This window comes from Silene latifolia, chromosome 6, assembly GCF_048544455.1.
Source record: "Silene latifolia isolate original U9 population chromosome 6, ASM4854445v1, whole genome shotgun sequence".
Classification (NCBI taxonomy): Eukaryota; Viridiplantae; Streptophyta; class Magnoliopsida; order Caryophyllales; family Caryophyllaceae; genus Silene; species Silene latifolia.
In genome coordinates this window covers 111,920,038-111,933,617 of record NC_133531.1, presented here as the reverse complement: position 1 = coordinate 111,933,617, position 13,580 = coordinate 111,920,038, and the positions used below count along the sequence as shown (strand labels likewise).

The following is a 13,580-nucleotide window of genomic DNA, read 5'->3' as shown; positions in this document are numbered from 1 at the left end:
TATACAAATTCTTGTTTGTGACGGCACATATCCGTCACTCAAGAGTGACGGATACCATTTTACCTCACAAAGTACCCACTTTTTCTCTCTCTGCAACACTATTCATGTGGTCCACTTTCTCCACTAACCCATTTTGTTACCATTTTAACTCACAAAATATCCGCCACAAATGGTAATCCGTCACAAGGGAGACCAATTGTAATTACTAAACATACTCAAGATTTTAAAGGTGACTGATAATCGTATATTAAATAAACTGTTATCAAAGGTGGCTGATACAGTGGTAGTAGCGTTGAAGACGTCACAAATTGCAGTGCATTATCATGAGTCGTGACTCGTGATCCTACATTAAGCCCATGTTCTTTTGGACTTAAAGTCACTTAATTTAAGTTCACTTCAAATTCTATAAGTTCAGTTCAGATCAGATCCTATAAGTTCAGTTCAGATTCTATAAGTTCAGTTCAGTTCAGATCCTATAAATTCAGTTTAGTAAAGTTATATACAAAGTATTATTTTTAAAACCGAGGCAAAAACATTTGACATTATTAATTATTCCATACATATATACATTATTATTTTTAAACCAAAATTATCACTCTTCTCGTTATTTTTTATCGTTATGTAACCGTAGTATAATGTATGAACAAACCAATGTATATAAAGCGGAAAAATGTTATTATTTTACCTTGTGTTTTAGACTATATTTTCTTATCAGCGTTCTCTCTTGGCTGCCCACTAATTTCTTGTAAAAAATTTGTTTAATCTCAATAAAAATTTGCGTTTATTTTTATAATAATAATAATAAAAGTTGCGGTTTTATAAACAAATAATAGTAATAAATCAATACTATATATTAATTCCAGAAACCATGGGACTTCAATGTAATTAAAGAAAGTTATACAAATTAATTATACTATATAGTTTTAAATCAATAGCACCGTGTGATGGACCCGAATAAGGGATCTCAATGCAAATATTATATAATTTGGGTTAAAATTAAATTATATAGAAGTTTGGTAATTTTCCTAAACATGGTCAATTTCCATAAAATAAAATAATTAATTAAGATAAGTCAATTTCCTTAAAATAATATAATTAATTAAGATGGTCAATTTCAAGGAGACTAAAAGAAAGAAGATGTCTGGTAATTTTCCTAAATATTTATAGAAGACTAGAAGATGGTCAATTTCCTTAAAATAAAATAATTAATTAGTATAAACATGCACACTTATAGTATTAATTATTATCATCAATTTTATTTAGTTTATTAGATGTATAGAGATGTTAATTATTTAACATACAAAAATATAATAAGTAGGTTATAAATAATTCAAGTTAAATTCCATAATATATAATATTGCATAATTCTTTCGATTTGATTTAATGCATATATGTAATATATTTATATAAATATATAATCGTCTTAAAATTGCATGCCTAAGTAGTAAAAGTAATTTCGTCAATAAAGAAAAGAATTGTAGTAACATTGGATATAATTATATGATATTAATCACTCATTTGAATAGTAAAAGTAACAATATTATCAACGAGATTAGTGAGAGGGGTAGAAACAACAACGGGAGTAGTGAAATAATCAATATTAATGTAGCAATAGTGAAAGTAACAATAATTACGAATGCGGCAGTAGTGGCAGTAACAATAATTACGACAGGAGTAGTAAAAATAACAATGATTACGGACAAGTAGTGAAATGTTATTACTATTGTTTCATTAATAAGAGTAAAATATTAATAGCGGGAGTAGTGAATTTGTCTCAAAATTTATTCCATCGTAATTTTATGATATGTTATAAAAAATATATAAATAATAAACTTATGGGTTATGCAACTTTAAGTAATTTTATTTAAAAAAAAAATTAATGGCAAGTAGATGTAGCCCGGGCGAAGCCGGGCACCAATACTAGTAATAATAAAAATAGCAACAAGAACAATAATAATAATAATAATAATAATAATAATAATAATAATAATAATAATAATATTTAAGTTAAATTAATTTAAGTTAATTTAAATTCGGATCGTGTAAGTTCAGTTCAGATCCTATAAGTTACGTCCAGATCCTATAAGTTCGATTCGATTCGAGATCCTATAAGTTGATTGATTCGATTCGAGATCGGATCGATTTGATCCAAAAAACAGGCGTAAAGATCATGATGCTTGATGTTTCTTGAAAAGGCAATTGTTGCCATGAGCCCATGAACCCAAATTTGCTATTTTGGACTTGTTTTCGTTCAACTCAGGTCTATTAAGATTAGTTTAGTTTAGTTTAGTTTAATTCATTTAGTTCAACTAAATTACGTTGAATTAAATTTAGTTGGTTAAGTTTAATTAATTTGGTCAAGTTAAGTACAAGTGAAGTTGAAGGTGGTTAAATAATTTGAAGTAGAGAGTAAAATTTGAGTTCAAATCAGTTCAGACAATTTCAGTCCAAAATAAGAGTCAAGTCATATATATATGGTATATATATCAAGAAAATGCTGCAAAGAGAGGAGGTGCTTTCTTGCTATTTAAACTGCTTGCCTTCAAGCCTCACATACGTGAATTGAAAATAATAAATAAGAATAATAATAATACAAGTTTGTGTCTTCCCAACAAATCTACATGGTCCTGCTAAAAGAATATCAGTAATGTACACATCAACTAGCCAAACAACCTCACTTTTAGAGGACCTCAAAAAACAATGGGAACCTTTATTGATACTAGAAGAAAGAACAAAACAATAGCAGTAACAAACAAATTTAATAGGCTCGACACAGCTGGGAAGCCCGTCATCAATTTGTAGCATCTCGACTGTAATATTGATCGAGGGTCTTTGCCGGAATACGGTGGAGCAGCTCACGAGGGAAAATCCTGAGGAGTGTCCATGCCAAATCAAGTGATTGAAAGATGGTGCGCGTATCGTATGCTCCTTGGGTCACAAATTTCCTTTCAAATTTCTCCAAAAATTCCAAGTATAGCTGAGTGTTCAAAGAGAAACAAACCGATTAATTATAGTATAAATTATTTTTCCTGTCTGAATGGTAACAAGGACAGGGTGTTGAGTCCACTCGACAAGTCCTCAAAATCACTTCAATAAAAGTTCACCTCGACATCGGTCAAACCGATCTCAAGCTCGCAACACGCAGAGCCCACTAAAACTCAAAGAAAAAGCTTGTGTGGGCTCATTTTGAAAAAATTATATGTTCTTTAATAATTTATAATAATAATAATAATAATAATAATAATATTTAATTTTACTTATATGCCTTTTTATAGATTAATTTTGAAATAAAAGAAAAAGAGTGAACTGAACAGGATCGAGTCAAATCCTGGATTCATATGTCCAAGGCTAATCCCATGCTCCAATTTCAGCTTCAACAAGCTTCGAGCCAAACCTGAGCTGCCGACATTTTTGAGCCTATCTAAGCACGAGCTCAAAGGGCTCATTTACACCCTTAGGTCTGAACATAAATAAACTAATGCGAGAAATTTACCAGATCTTCGGAAGAAAGTGCCTCCTCTCCAACAACAGCTTTCATGGCCTGTACATCCTTTCCGATGGCATAATTTGCATACAGCTGGTTGGACACATCCGAATGATCCCTTCTGGTCATACCTTCACCGATGGCACTCTGCATTAAAAGTCACAAGAAAAGTTCGGCAAAAATTTGAGAGCATTCAGTGCAGCAAGAACATTCAACAATCACTTGAATGCTGGAAGTTCAGATTGACAAAGCTTCTTGTATTTTACCTTCATCAGACGGGAAAGTGAAGGAAGAACATTGATTGGTGGGTATATCTGCACATGAACAATAGAGAACAAAAGTCAGCTTCATAAAATTATCTTAACGTCAATCTGTTATATGTTTCATGTTATTAAATCTTAACACGGCATCATGGCCGTTTGGTAAAGTTAAGAAGGTTAACGTAACCGGAACTTGAGGCGGTAATGGTGTAACGAACTATACTGGGTTGTAGCGACTTATTTCATGGTCAAAACTGAAACCGATATATAATACAATATTACATTGACAGATAACGAGAAAGTAAGTTGCTAAATAGAAATGAGATTATAATTCTTTAATAAAATCAATTTTAAGCTTTTCCAGTCCAAACATACGTTAAAAAACTGACGTTAAGGGTTCATAATTCTAAACCAGTATATTTGATAAAATCATATTCGTCATCAGATAATTTTAAGTTTTTTTTCCAAGCCAAGTACACAGGATCCTTAAAAGATACTTGCCTGACGATTGTGCAGCTGTCTGTCAATGTAGATTTGCCCTTCCGTGATGTAACCAGTAAGATCAGGTGTTGGGTGAGTAATATCTAAAATGCAGAATCCCATCAAGGATTAGCAACAATAGTACTCACTGCTAATCATTGTAAATGGAGATTAAGAAAAGAAAAAAAACGCCTAATTACCATCATTAGGCATAGTTAAGATAGGAATCTGAGTGATAGAGCCTTTTCGGCCTTCAATTCGTCCAGCACGTTCATATATTGTGGCCAAGTCAGTATACATGTAACCTGGATAACCACGTCTCCCAGGCACTTCTTCCCGAGCAGCTGATACCTGAAGTAAGAAGCAAATTGTCACACTAATGATCAAAATCACAAATTGGAAATATTTAATTTTGCCATTTGTGACAGTCAAGAAATAATTAGAAAGTCTCTCTCCTACTAAGAAAACGGCCACCTCCCCTAGTCCGTTGCACCAACCCAATCAATCCCTACACCACCAGCCTCTCATCACATGCACCACCCCACCTTTCTCCCTCCTCATCATAATTCGCCTCTCCTCCCACAATTCTAGCCCTCTTCCTACCATTTATGGGAGTCCTCAAGGCATTGAGATGATGTTGTTGCACAAGTTACATGATACAGGACCTACCTTGTCCAGTTAATTAATACACAAGAGATTAAGCAGGCGTTGTAGATTCCCTAAGAAAAAGGTGTTGGAACTATTTAGGACTTCATTTAGTAAAAACTTACCATATAATTATTTACCTATGTAAACTAATCCAGTCTACAAGCAAGATGTTTTTGCTAATGCTAAAGTTAGCCCTAAAGTTCAAAAAACTCCATTTGCCACAATTCAGGCGATACTCCTAGTTTGATGATTTGATTTACTTTTCTCATCCTTTCCCGCTAGAATGAGAACATAATGCTATTAAAACTATTCTCCATATTTCTGATGTAGTGCCAACTCTATTGTACTGGTGAATTACCCATTTATCCCTGAGGGTACAGTATAAAAATTGCGTCAAATGGTTCACTTTAAATGGAAATTAATTGGGATTTTCCTCAATTTCACATTCTGTGGTAATTTCTGGTGGTAAAAGACAGGTAGTACTGTTATAGCGGTCCATGCTTGTCATTTTATGGAACCATCATTCGTGCTTCCTAATGCCTACCCCCTCACTTCCCCCACTGTTTGTATATTTTGTACGGAGTATACCACCAATCACAGGCATCTAAGGATCAGCTTTGTAAAGCAAAAGTAACATCTAGCGCCATAAATTGAAGTGTATCAGATTGAGATGATGTGTTACCTCACGAAGTGCATCAGCGTACGAGCTCATGTCTGTCAGAATGACAAGAACATGCTTCCCACATTCGTATGCCAAGTATTCTGCTGTAGTCAAGGCAATACGAGGTGTAATGATACGCTCAATTGTAGGATCATTAGCCTACAATTAGACAGTTAATAAACATATTAGGTAATAAAATCCAGGATCAAAAATAGGGCACAGGAAAATTAATGATAGACAGCATCAATATGAAAGGTTATATACCAGATTGAGAAAGAGTGTAACTCTCTCCATAGAACCATTTTCTTCAAAATCACGTTTGAAAAACTGAGCAGTTTCCATGTTAACACCCATAGCTGCAAATACAATGGCAAAGTTGTCCTCTTCACCACCCTATAACAGATCCAGGAAATTCTCAATCACAATTACCACAACAACAGAGAGGAAATAAAATGCATGGCGTTAAAGAGGATGCTTGAACACTAAGACCATTATTCAAAAACTCTTGCACACCTAGAGAGATCATACATACAACTATTGAAAATCATTATACAATTCTACAATATATTAATTCCCAATATGTTCCGCCTACATGGCAATCTAAATTTTTAGCATTGCTTACATGGCATGCTTTCAAAGCTAAGCAGTAAACACTAATAGCAAACACAAATTCTCATTATAGACGGACACTATCCGTCTATACGTATAGACGGATACCATTTCTCCTCACAAAATACCCATTTGCCATAAAGTGGGAAGCACATGGGGAGTGCCCCACCTTGTCCCCCTACCCATTTTATTAGAGGTCTTTACCCGTCTATACGCCCCACCCGTCTATACCAAGACCTATTGAATAGCAAATATGGAAATACATACTTATATAAAAGGAAACAAATGCTTAATCATATAAAACAACATATTTTTATGCTCAAAACTAGGTAAATAAAACAAAATTGTGCATGTTAACCCGTAGCGGGACCATATTGTTAGAGGGCAATTTTTAACCGGTGAATTACTAATGGAAATTAAGTCAACTAGAAAAAATCGAAAATATAACAAAAAAAAATTCTCAAATTTCAGTGGCCTGGTGATTTTCACATGTGGAAATTTCAACCTGGAATTGCATATCATTCTAAAATACACAGTTGTCAACCTTTAATATTGTCTCTAATATTGTTGTTTGCCAAGGTTTTATGGCTCTATAAAATGGCACATAAATTGTATTGATGACTTATAAATTATAGTAATTAATTTTCCCTTCTTTTACAAAGTTTATCAATTGTTATAACAATTAAATTTATATAAATGCATATACTCTCAAAATGAATATCCATGATCCATGAAAAAGTTGAAATTTTTTTTGTGGCTACTAAAAATGAGAAACCTTTTTTAAATAATACTCCCTCCAATTCACCATTTTCTTCTCTATTTCCTTAAACGGATTATTCAGCTTTTCTTCCGTATTTCCTTTTTTGGGTTGATTTGTGTGGTCCAAATTCAATAGCATGTGAGGTAGTGTGTTTTGTGTGGTCCAAATTCAATTTCTTGTTTCTTGTGCAAAAAGGAAAGGGGAAGAAAATGGTGAATTGGAGGGAGTACGTTTTTATAAACTTTGTTCCGTATCTAAACCTTAGAAAACAACACCTGTGAAAAATTTGATTTCTCATGGGTTTGAACAACCAAAACTAACACTACTACAAGGTTTTCTAAGTGACTTTTCTATTTTAACAACCTATGATTTTATATGTTACTAACATATTTAAATATGTCCATTGATAATAGTATTCCAACATGAGACATACATAATGCCACTTATGAGTCAAAGCATCAATAACCAACAAAGCATATCATATGAGTCAAAGCATTAAGGCTCCGTTTGGCACGACATTTCAGGTAGCTTATTTGACCAAAGTAGCTTATTTGACCAAAATTTCAGCTAACTGATTTTTTTGCAAGTGTTTGGCAAGTAGCTTATTTGGTCAAATAAGGTACCTGAAATGAAATGATACCTCAGGTAGCATTTGAGAAATCAGGTACCTGAAATGACTTATTTTCCATTTTTTACCCCTTTATTCTATAATATTAAATAATTTTCATATCCTTTTACGTCATTTACCAAAATCAGCTACCTTTTCAGCTAGTTTGCCAAACACTTTTTTATATAATCAGTTACCTTATCAGCTCCTAATTTTCAGCTACCTTATCAATTACCTTTTCAGGTTTCAGTTAGCTTTTCAGTTTTCAGCTACCTTTTCAGGTTTCAGCTACCTTTTCAGGTAGTTTTGCCAAACAGAGCCTAATAACAAACAAACATCATTCCAAAGCTATTGATAAGAGTAAGCGGGATATTATATTGATACCCAAATAAACCATTTGAGTAAGACGTATTGATTGCGGAAATATGTTTTAATATTGTATTATATGGAGCATGAAATAGTTATACTATTGGGGGGATTTGGTTCGCATACAGATATGAGTTTGGAATCAAGAATCATATCAAGGTAGTATCAGGTTGAAACTTGGTTCCTCACACCAAGTGTTTGGTTCAATTTTAGTACCTGGAATTAAATCAAACTTACTTATTTTTTAACTACTTGTCATATTTAACTATTTTTCATAATTAGATAATTTTTCCTTGAAAATATGTAAATATTACTGAACAACCAAATCATTAACACCATTATTTCTCACACATAAATTATTGAATTTATTCATGTCAATGAGAAATACGGAGTATAAAATTTATATAATCATTTTTTTAGCCAAAGATACTTGACTGGTGTTTTTTTGGTTGCATAACTTTCATCAATTTTATAATTTTTATTTATACCTAAGGGGTGATATGAGTCATACTTACCTTCCTGTTTCGATATGAAAAACCCATATCTCAGGGGTTTGAAGTATGGGCATGAAAACTAGATCTTAACAAACATAATATATCAGTTTAACTCATTTCAAACTCATACCTCACCTGAAATTGGTGAACCATGCACACCTTTAGAGGAGTTACAAATTTAAAATACATGATATTTTTTTAGAAGCGTAACTGATCATTTATTTAAAAGGAAACTATGATGTTATACATACCAGTTCCCCGTTTGTTGTAAGTTATTTATTTATTTGATAATTTTTTTAGAATTATAATCTTCGTTTTTAGATAATATGAACATGTTCATCTATCAACAATTTGAATTGATGGCCTGTGAATTTCACGGGCTTTAGACTAGTGATAGCTCAATAACTTAAGCTGTCAATTTCTTAAAGGCAAATGAACCTTTGGTAGGTCAATCATACCTCCAAGTGATCTTCAGACTTCTCCAGCCGCTTTACCAAACCTGCTTGACGACATATTTGAGCAGCAATCTCATTGTGAGGCAGACCAGCAGCAGAAAAGAGAGGGATCTTTTGTCCTCTAGCAATGGAATTCATGACATCAATTGTGGAAATTCCTGTCTGAATCATCTCTTCTGGGTAGGTTCTCTCACTGGGGTTTATTGAACTTCCTGAAATGGGTATAGGAATAAGATTTCAGGCAAAGCAGAAACCTCATAGTATTGAAGCGATATTTGCCTAGTTTATGATGATATCTACTTTATTTGTAACTTTTTCGAGCATGTTGAATTTTCTTTTATTCGTCGTGATTGTAATAGGGTTGCCCATGCTCTTGCTCATGTCAATCCTTGGTCCTACGGACGACGGGAGTGGGGCAGCGAGCTTCCCTTGAACATTGGTGATTTTGTTACTCGTGATCTAATAGAAATCGTCTAAACCCTTGCGGGTTTTTCTTTAAAAGAAAAAAAGAAACCTCATAGCATTAATCGAGGGGTTCAGGTCAAACTTCTATAGGGCCTGAAGCCACATACCAGAAATATCCAAGTATGCCTCGGGAAGAATAGGAGGACCATTGTCAATAGGCTTTCCGGATCCATTAAATATGCGCCCCAGCATATCCAATGAGACAGGAGTTTTCAAGACCTGAGGAAAAAAAATGATCAACATAGTTTTGCATGTCTAGTAGCTGTAGCTAGATCAACTATGATACTATGACGGGATGGTCACTCACAAAGGTGCAGGATCAAAGCTTAGGCATCCATAAAACTAAATTTTTTATTTATCCTACAACAAAATTAAACTTTTAAGTCTAAAAAATCAATGAAAGGGACCAAATTTTCAACATTAGAATCACTTAAAGACAGTAAAACAAATTCCTTTAAGAAAACCCATTAGATTGTCTAGAGGTTCTGACATCAATATTCATATTAAGTCAACAACCCCCAGGTTCCTAGAGCACTTTCTTCAATCTCGCCCTGACTGCCTTCCATCCTTTCATCCCTCCCTCCTTTCCCATTTAATTGGTTTTCTCTCCTCCTAGAAACGCTCTAATGTAGCACATCATCCACATTAGCTGATTCTTATATTCTAGGGATTAAGATAAAAGTTAATACACTCATTACTGCTTTAGATTTGAGAGTTGAGACCATCCTTAAAAGAATCAAGAATGACTTCATAAGATCAACGTAATAAGAGGCTAACAAAAAAAACAGAAGATAAGGGAGACGTATTGATTAAGCATTTGCGAATCAAAACTCACGCAGCTGTAGCTACAAGCCATCCTCGATTACAGAAAGCAACAAAAATCATCATATCATCTAGTACTTCATTCATGTCAAGTTGTCAACAAATTTAGTTTGCTTTGGACAAGGACTTTAGGTGATTATACATGGGAGGGAGCTAAGGTCCACGCTCACGTAGATTCATTTTGACAACTCTAAGGTCCACACTCATATTAATTCATTGAACAACACAAACTCATAAATGTAGTGAATTGATGTAGGAAAATATGTTTAGCACAAAACCCAACATTGCAAAACTCAGTGCCTAATCAAACACATAACACACAAGAAGAAAAAAATATAGCATTGTTCATCATTCACTAAACAACCATAAGTTTGAATCTGCTTGTTTTAAAACCTAAAATGAAAGAAAGTTATCCTCATACCTCACCAGTGAACTGCACGGTGGTATATTTGTTATCGATCCCAGATGTTCCTTCAAACACCTGTTGGCAATTTAGATACCAACATGTTCAGAGTTTTCAATAAGAATATTGATGTAGGTAGAACATCTATGAAAACGTTATAGCCTGGCACAAATTAAAAGACAATGACAGGCAAGGCTATAATGCTTGAGAGTTTGACACGGACTCAAACGAAATATCCATTTGCCAGCTTTAACTACTAGTTAAATATCAGTACGTATAAAAAAGCTACACAGTGATCTCTTACCTGAACCACAGCCTTCTCCCCGTCAACTTCTAAGACTTGACCTCTACGAGTTGTTCCATCTCCCAAACGAATATTGACAATTTCTTGGTATTTAGGTCCCTAAAAACACACACACAGGCACAAAAAAAAAGTTTACTGCTTCGCAAGGTAACAACCATGTAACTAAAAAAACCAAAAATGTCTAGTGCAAAAAATAAAATAGAAAGGGAGTGAATAATCAACTCCTACCTTAACCTTGTCTAGAATAACTAGTGGCCCAGCCACACCTGAGACTGTTCTGTATTCTGCATAAATCAAATATCCAACAGGCAATTAAGAACTGTAAGTGTAGCAAATAAAACAATAAGGTTCAGTGCAAACTGTTAATAAAACAAAACAGAACAACAAATATTGTTTTCAAGCCATTCCTATAATCTCACGAAAACCAAGTACTCTATTTTTTTGGGATATGCTATTTCCAACACAAACTTAACTAAATCCTACACTTTTTTTGGGAGAGAGTAGACAGCCGCCTTCCAGCATACCTACCAACCAATCGGCGACGAAGAAGGGAGGAGGGGGTCGTGTCGGCGACTTAGCGATGGTGAAGAGAGAAGGGGCTGGGCAGGGTGCGTAAGCAGTAGGGCTGGGTAGGGTGTGTTACGTGCGTAGACGGCGAGGCTATGGTCGACGGAGAAGGAACATTGAGTCGACCTGGAGGCTGGGTCGGATGGTCGACGGGTGGTCGACGGGGAGGCTGGGTAGGGTGCTTCGACGATGGTATGGGTAAGGTGTGTCGACGGCGAGGCTTTGTACGGTGTGGTCGACGGAGAAGGAACATTGGGGTTGGCGAGGCTGGATAGGGTGATTGGCGGCGTGGGGTTGAGGTGGTCAGGGCTGGCGAAGGGGTAGTTGGAGATGGTGATGGGGAAGGGGTGGGGGTGGCAGGGGGTGTCGGGCTGTGGGTTTGGGTGATTTTTTTTCCTTTTTTAATTTATTTTGTATTATATTATTATTATTATTATTATTATTATTATTATTATTATTATATTTTTTTCAAAAATGAGGGGTAGTGATGAAAAGGAAAGGCAAAATGAGTTGGATATAAACAAATCGTGTTCGGGATTTAGCAATTACGATTTTTTATACCAACAGATACTGGAGTGCTGGGCAGGGTGACTAAGTTGGCAGCAAAAAAGACTCTGCCCCTGACTTAGAACACCTTCAATTATATCTTATTTACGCCCGCAAAGATTATTTTTTACGAGTGGCACAATCTTATGCATCAAATAATAAAAAACTTAAAAGACTTAGATTACTCCCAGAAAGAAGAAAAAAAAAACCTTAAGTGTGATTCAATGGAGGGATTTGGAGGGACAGGTAGGTATATAATTTCCATTGCACGGATAGTGGGTTTGCTTAGAGAGAAATGCAAGCACAAAAATTCTGCTTGCAACTGACCACATTCACCTTGCACCATTCCTACTATAAACAACTTAGAAAATTCGAAACAGTTATTCCGAAATTATACGATCACATCCCCAAAAGTCAACTCAACTATATATCTACTACCCCAAAGGCTACTCTGTGAATATATCATACCATATAGTTTCAAAAGTCAGTAGCTATACTTCCTCACGGCTGTCAATATTTCTTTAAGAAATTCGCAACAAGAACGGCCATGGTTGAATATTGCAATTGATAATCAAAGTATGTGCACCAGTTACAACACTAACTCATCAAATGCTAAGTCGACATGGAATGGATCAGTTATCCAAATCAACTGATCTTCCCACGTAAAGATCAAAACTTTGATCAGCAAAATGATCAACAATCAACACAGCACGATAACGATGAAGAACACGGAAAGAAATCACAATCCTAATTACAATTAGCTATATGATTCTAGTTTGAACAACATCTTACCCATTCCAATCTCAAGGTTGCCATCCTCAACATCAACAAGGTTTTGCGTAACCATTCTGATCAATCAACTGAAAAACAATGTCGAATCATTTAAACATTAATATCATAATCATACAAGAGAAAAAGTTGGGGATACAATCAATCAATCAACGAATTAGTAAGACAACAAACTGAAATTTGGATTAAAAACTAAGAACTAAACAAGTTTGAAACTTGATGATTGAATGGGGTAGAGATGAATTGACGAAGAAGAGGGGATTAGGGTTTAGATCTAAAGCGGGAAGAAATACCTGGAATTTGATGATGAAGCTGTCGTTAAGCTGAGAAAAGGCCGATTGGAGGAGAAAAGGAGGGACACCAAGATTTTAAGATCTTGTAGACTATCACTAAATATAAAATTGTACATTACATATTAAAAAATAAAATAAAAAATAATAATAATTGGGTTCAAAATTTTTTTTTTTTTATATAAAATAGGTTTTACTCTTATTTTCTGAAGTTAATTATTTATTTTTACACGAGGGTGAGCAAAACTCAAAAACATCGTTAACTAGAAATGAGAAATTGAAACTCCAAGCATTTTAGGTGTTTAGTTAGAGATACTACTTGATTCTAATTTTTTTAGAGCATGTTTGGCCCTGTTTTTAAAATATAGTTTCTGTTTTTCGAAAGTAATTTTCAAAAAACTATTTTTTCTAAAAATTAGGGTTTGTTTGGTTAAGCTCATGCAAGTGCTTTTTATAATTTATAGTGTTTGGCCTAATTTACTTGTTTTAGTTTATTTTGAATCCATTTATTGTTGTATAAATATATTTTCCATCAACATATGTAGAAATATAGAATCATAGATAAATGAA

General features: G+C 34.3%; 1 protein-coding gene across 1 annotated transcript; it reads right to left on the bottom strand.

Moving 5' to 3' along the window:
- Positions 1–2,516: 2,516 nt before the first annotated feature.
- Positions 2,517–13,301, bottom strand: LOC141587106 (V-type proton ATPase subunit B 2). Its single transcript, XM_074408531.1, has 14 exons — positions 13,014–13,301; positions 12,724–12,791; positions 11,047–11,102; positions 10,819–10,917; positions 10,533–10,592; positions 9,397–9,508; positions 8,828–9,036; positions 5,798–5,926; positions 5,555–5,692; positions 4,425–4,575; positions 4,246–4,328; positions 3,751–3,798; positions 3,494–3,631; positions 2,517–2,977 (listed from the first exon to the last, which is right to left on the bottom strand). The coding sequence occupies exons 2-14, from the start codon at positions 12,776–12,778 to the stop codon at positions 2,792–2,794; spliced, it is 1,464 nt and encodes a 487-aa protein (XP_074264632.1). The 5' UTR covers positions 12,779–12,791; positions 13,014–13,301; the 3' UTR covers positions 2,517–2,791.
- Between the last annotated feature and the right edge of the window lie 279 nt (positions 13,302–13,580).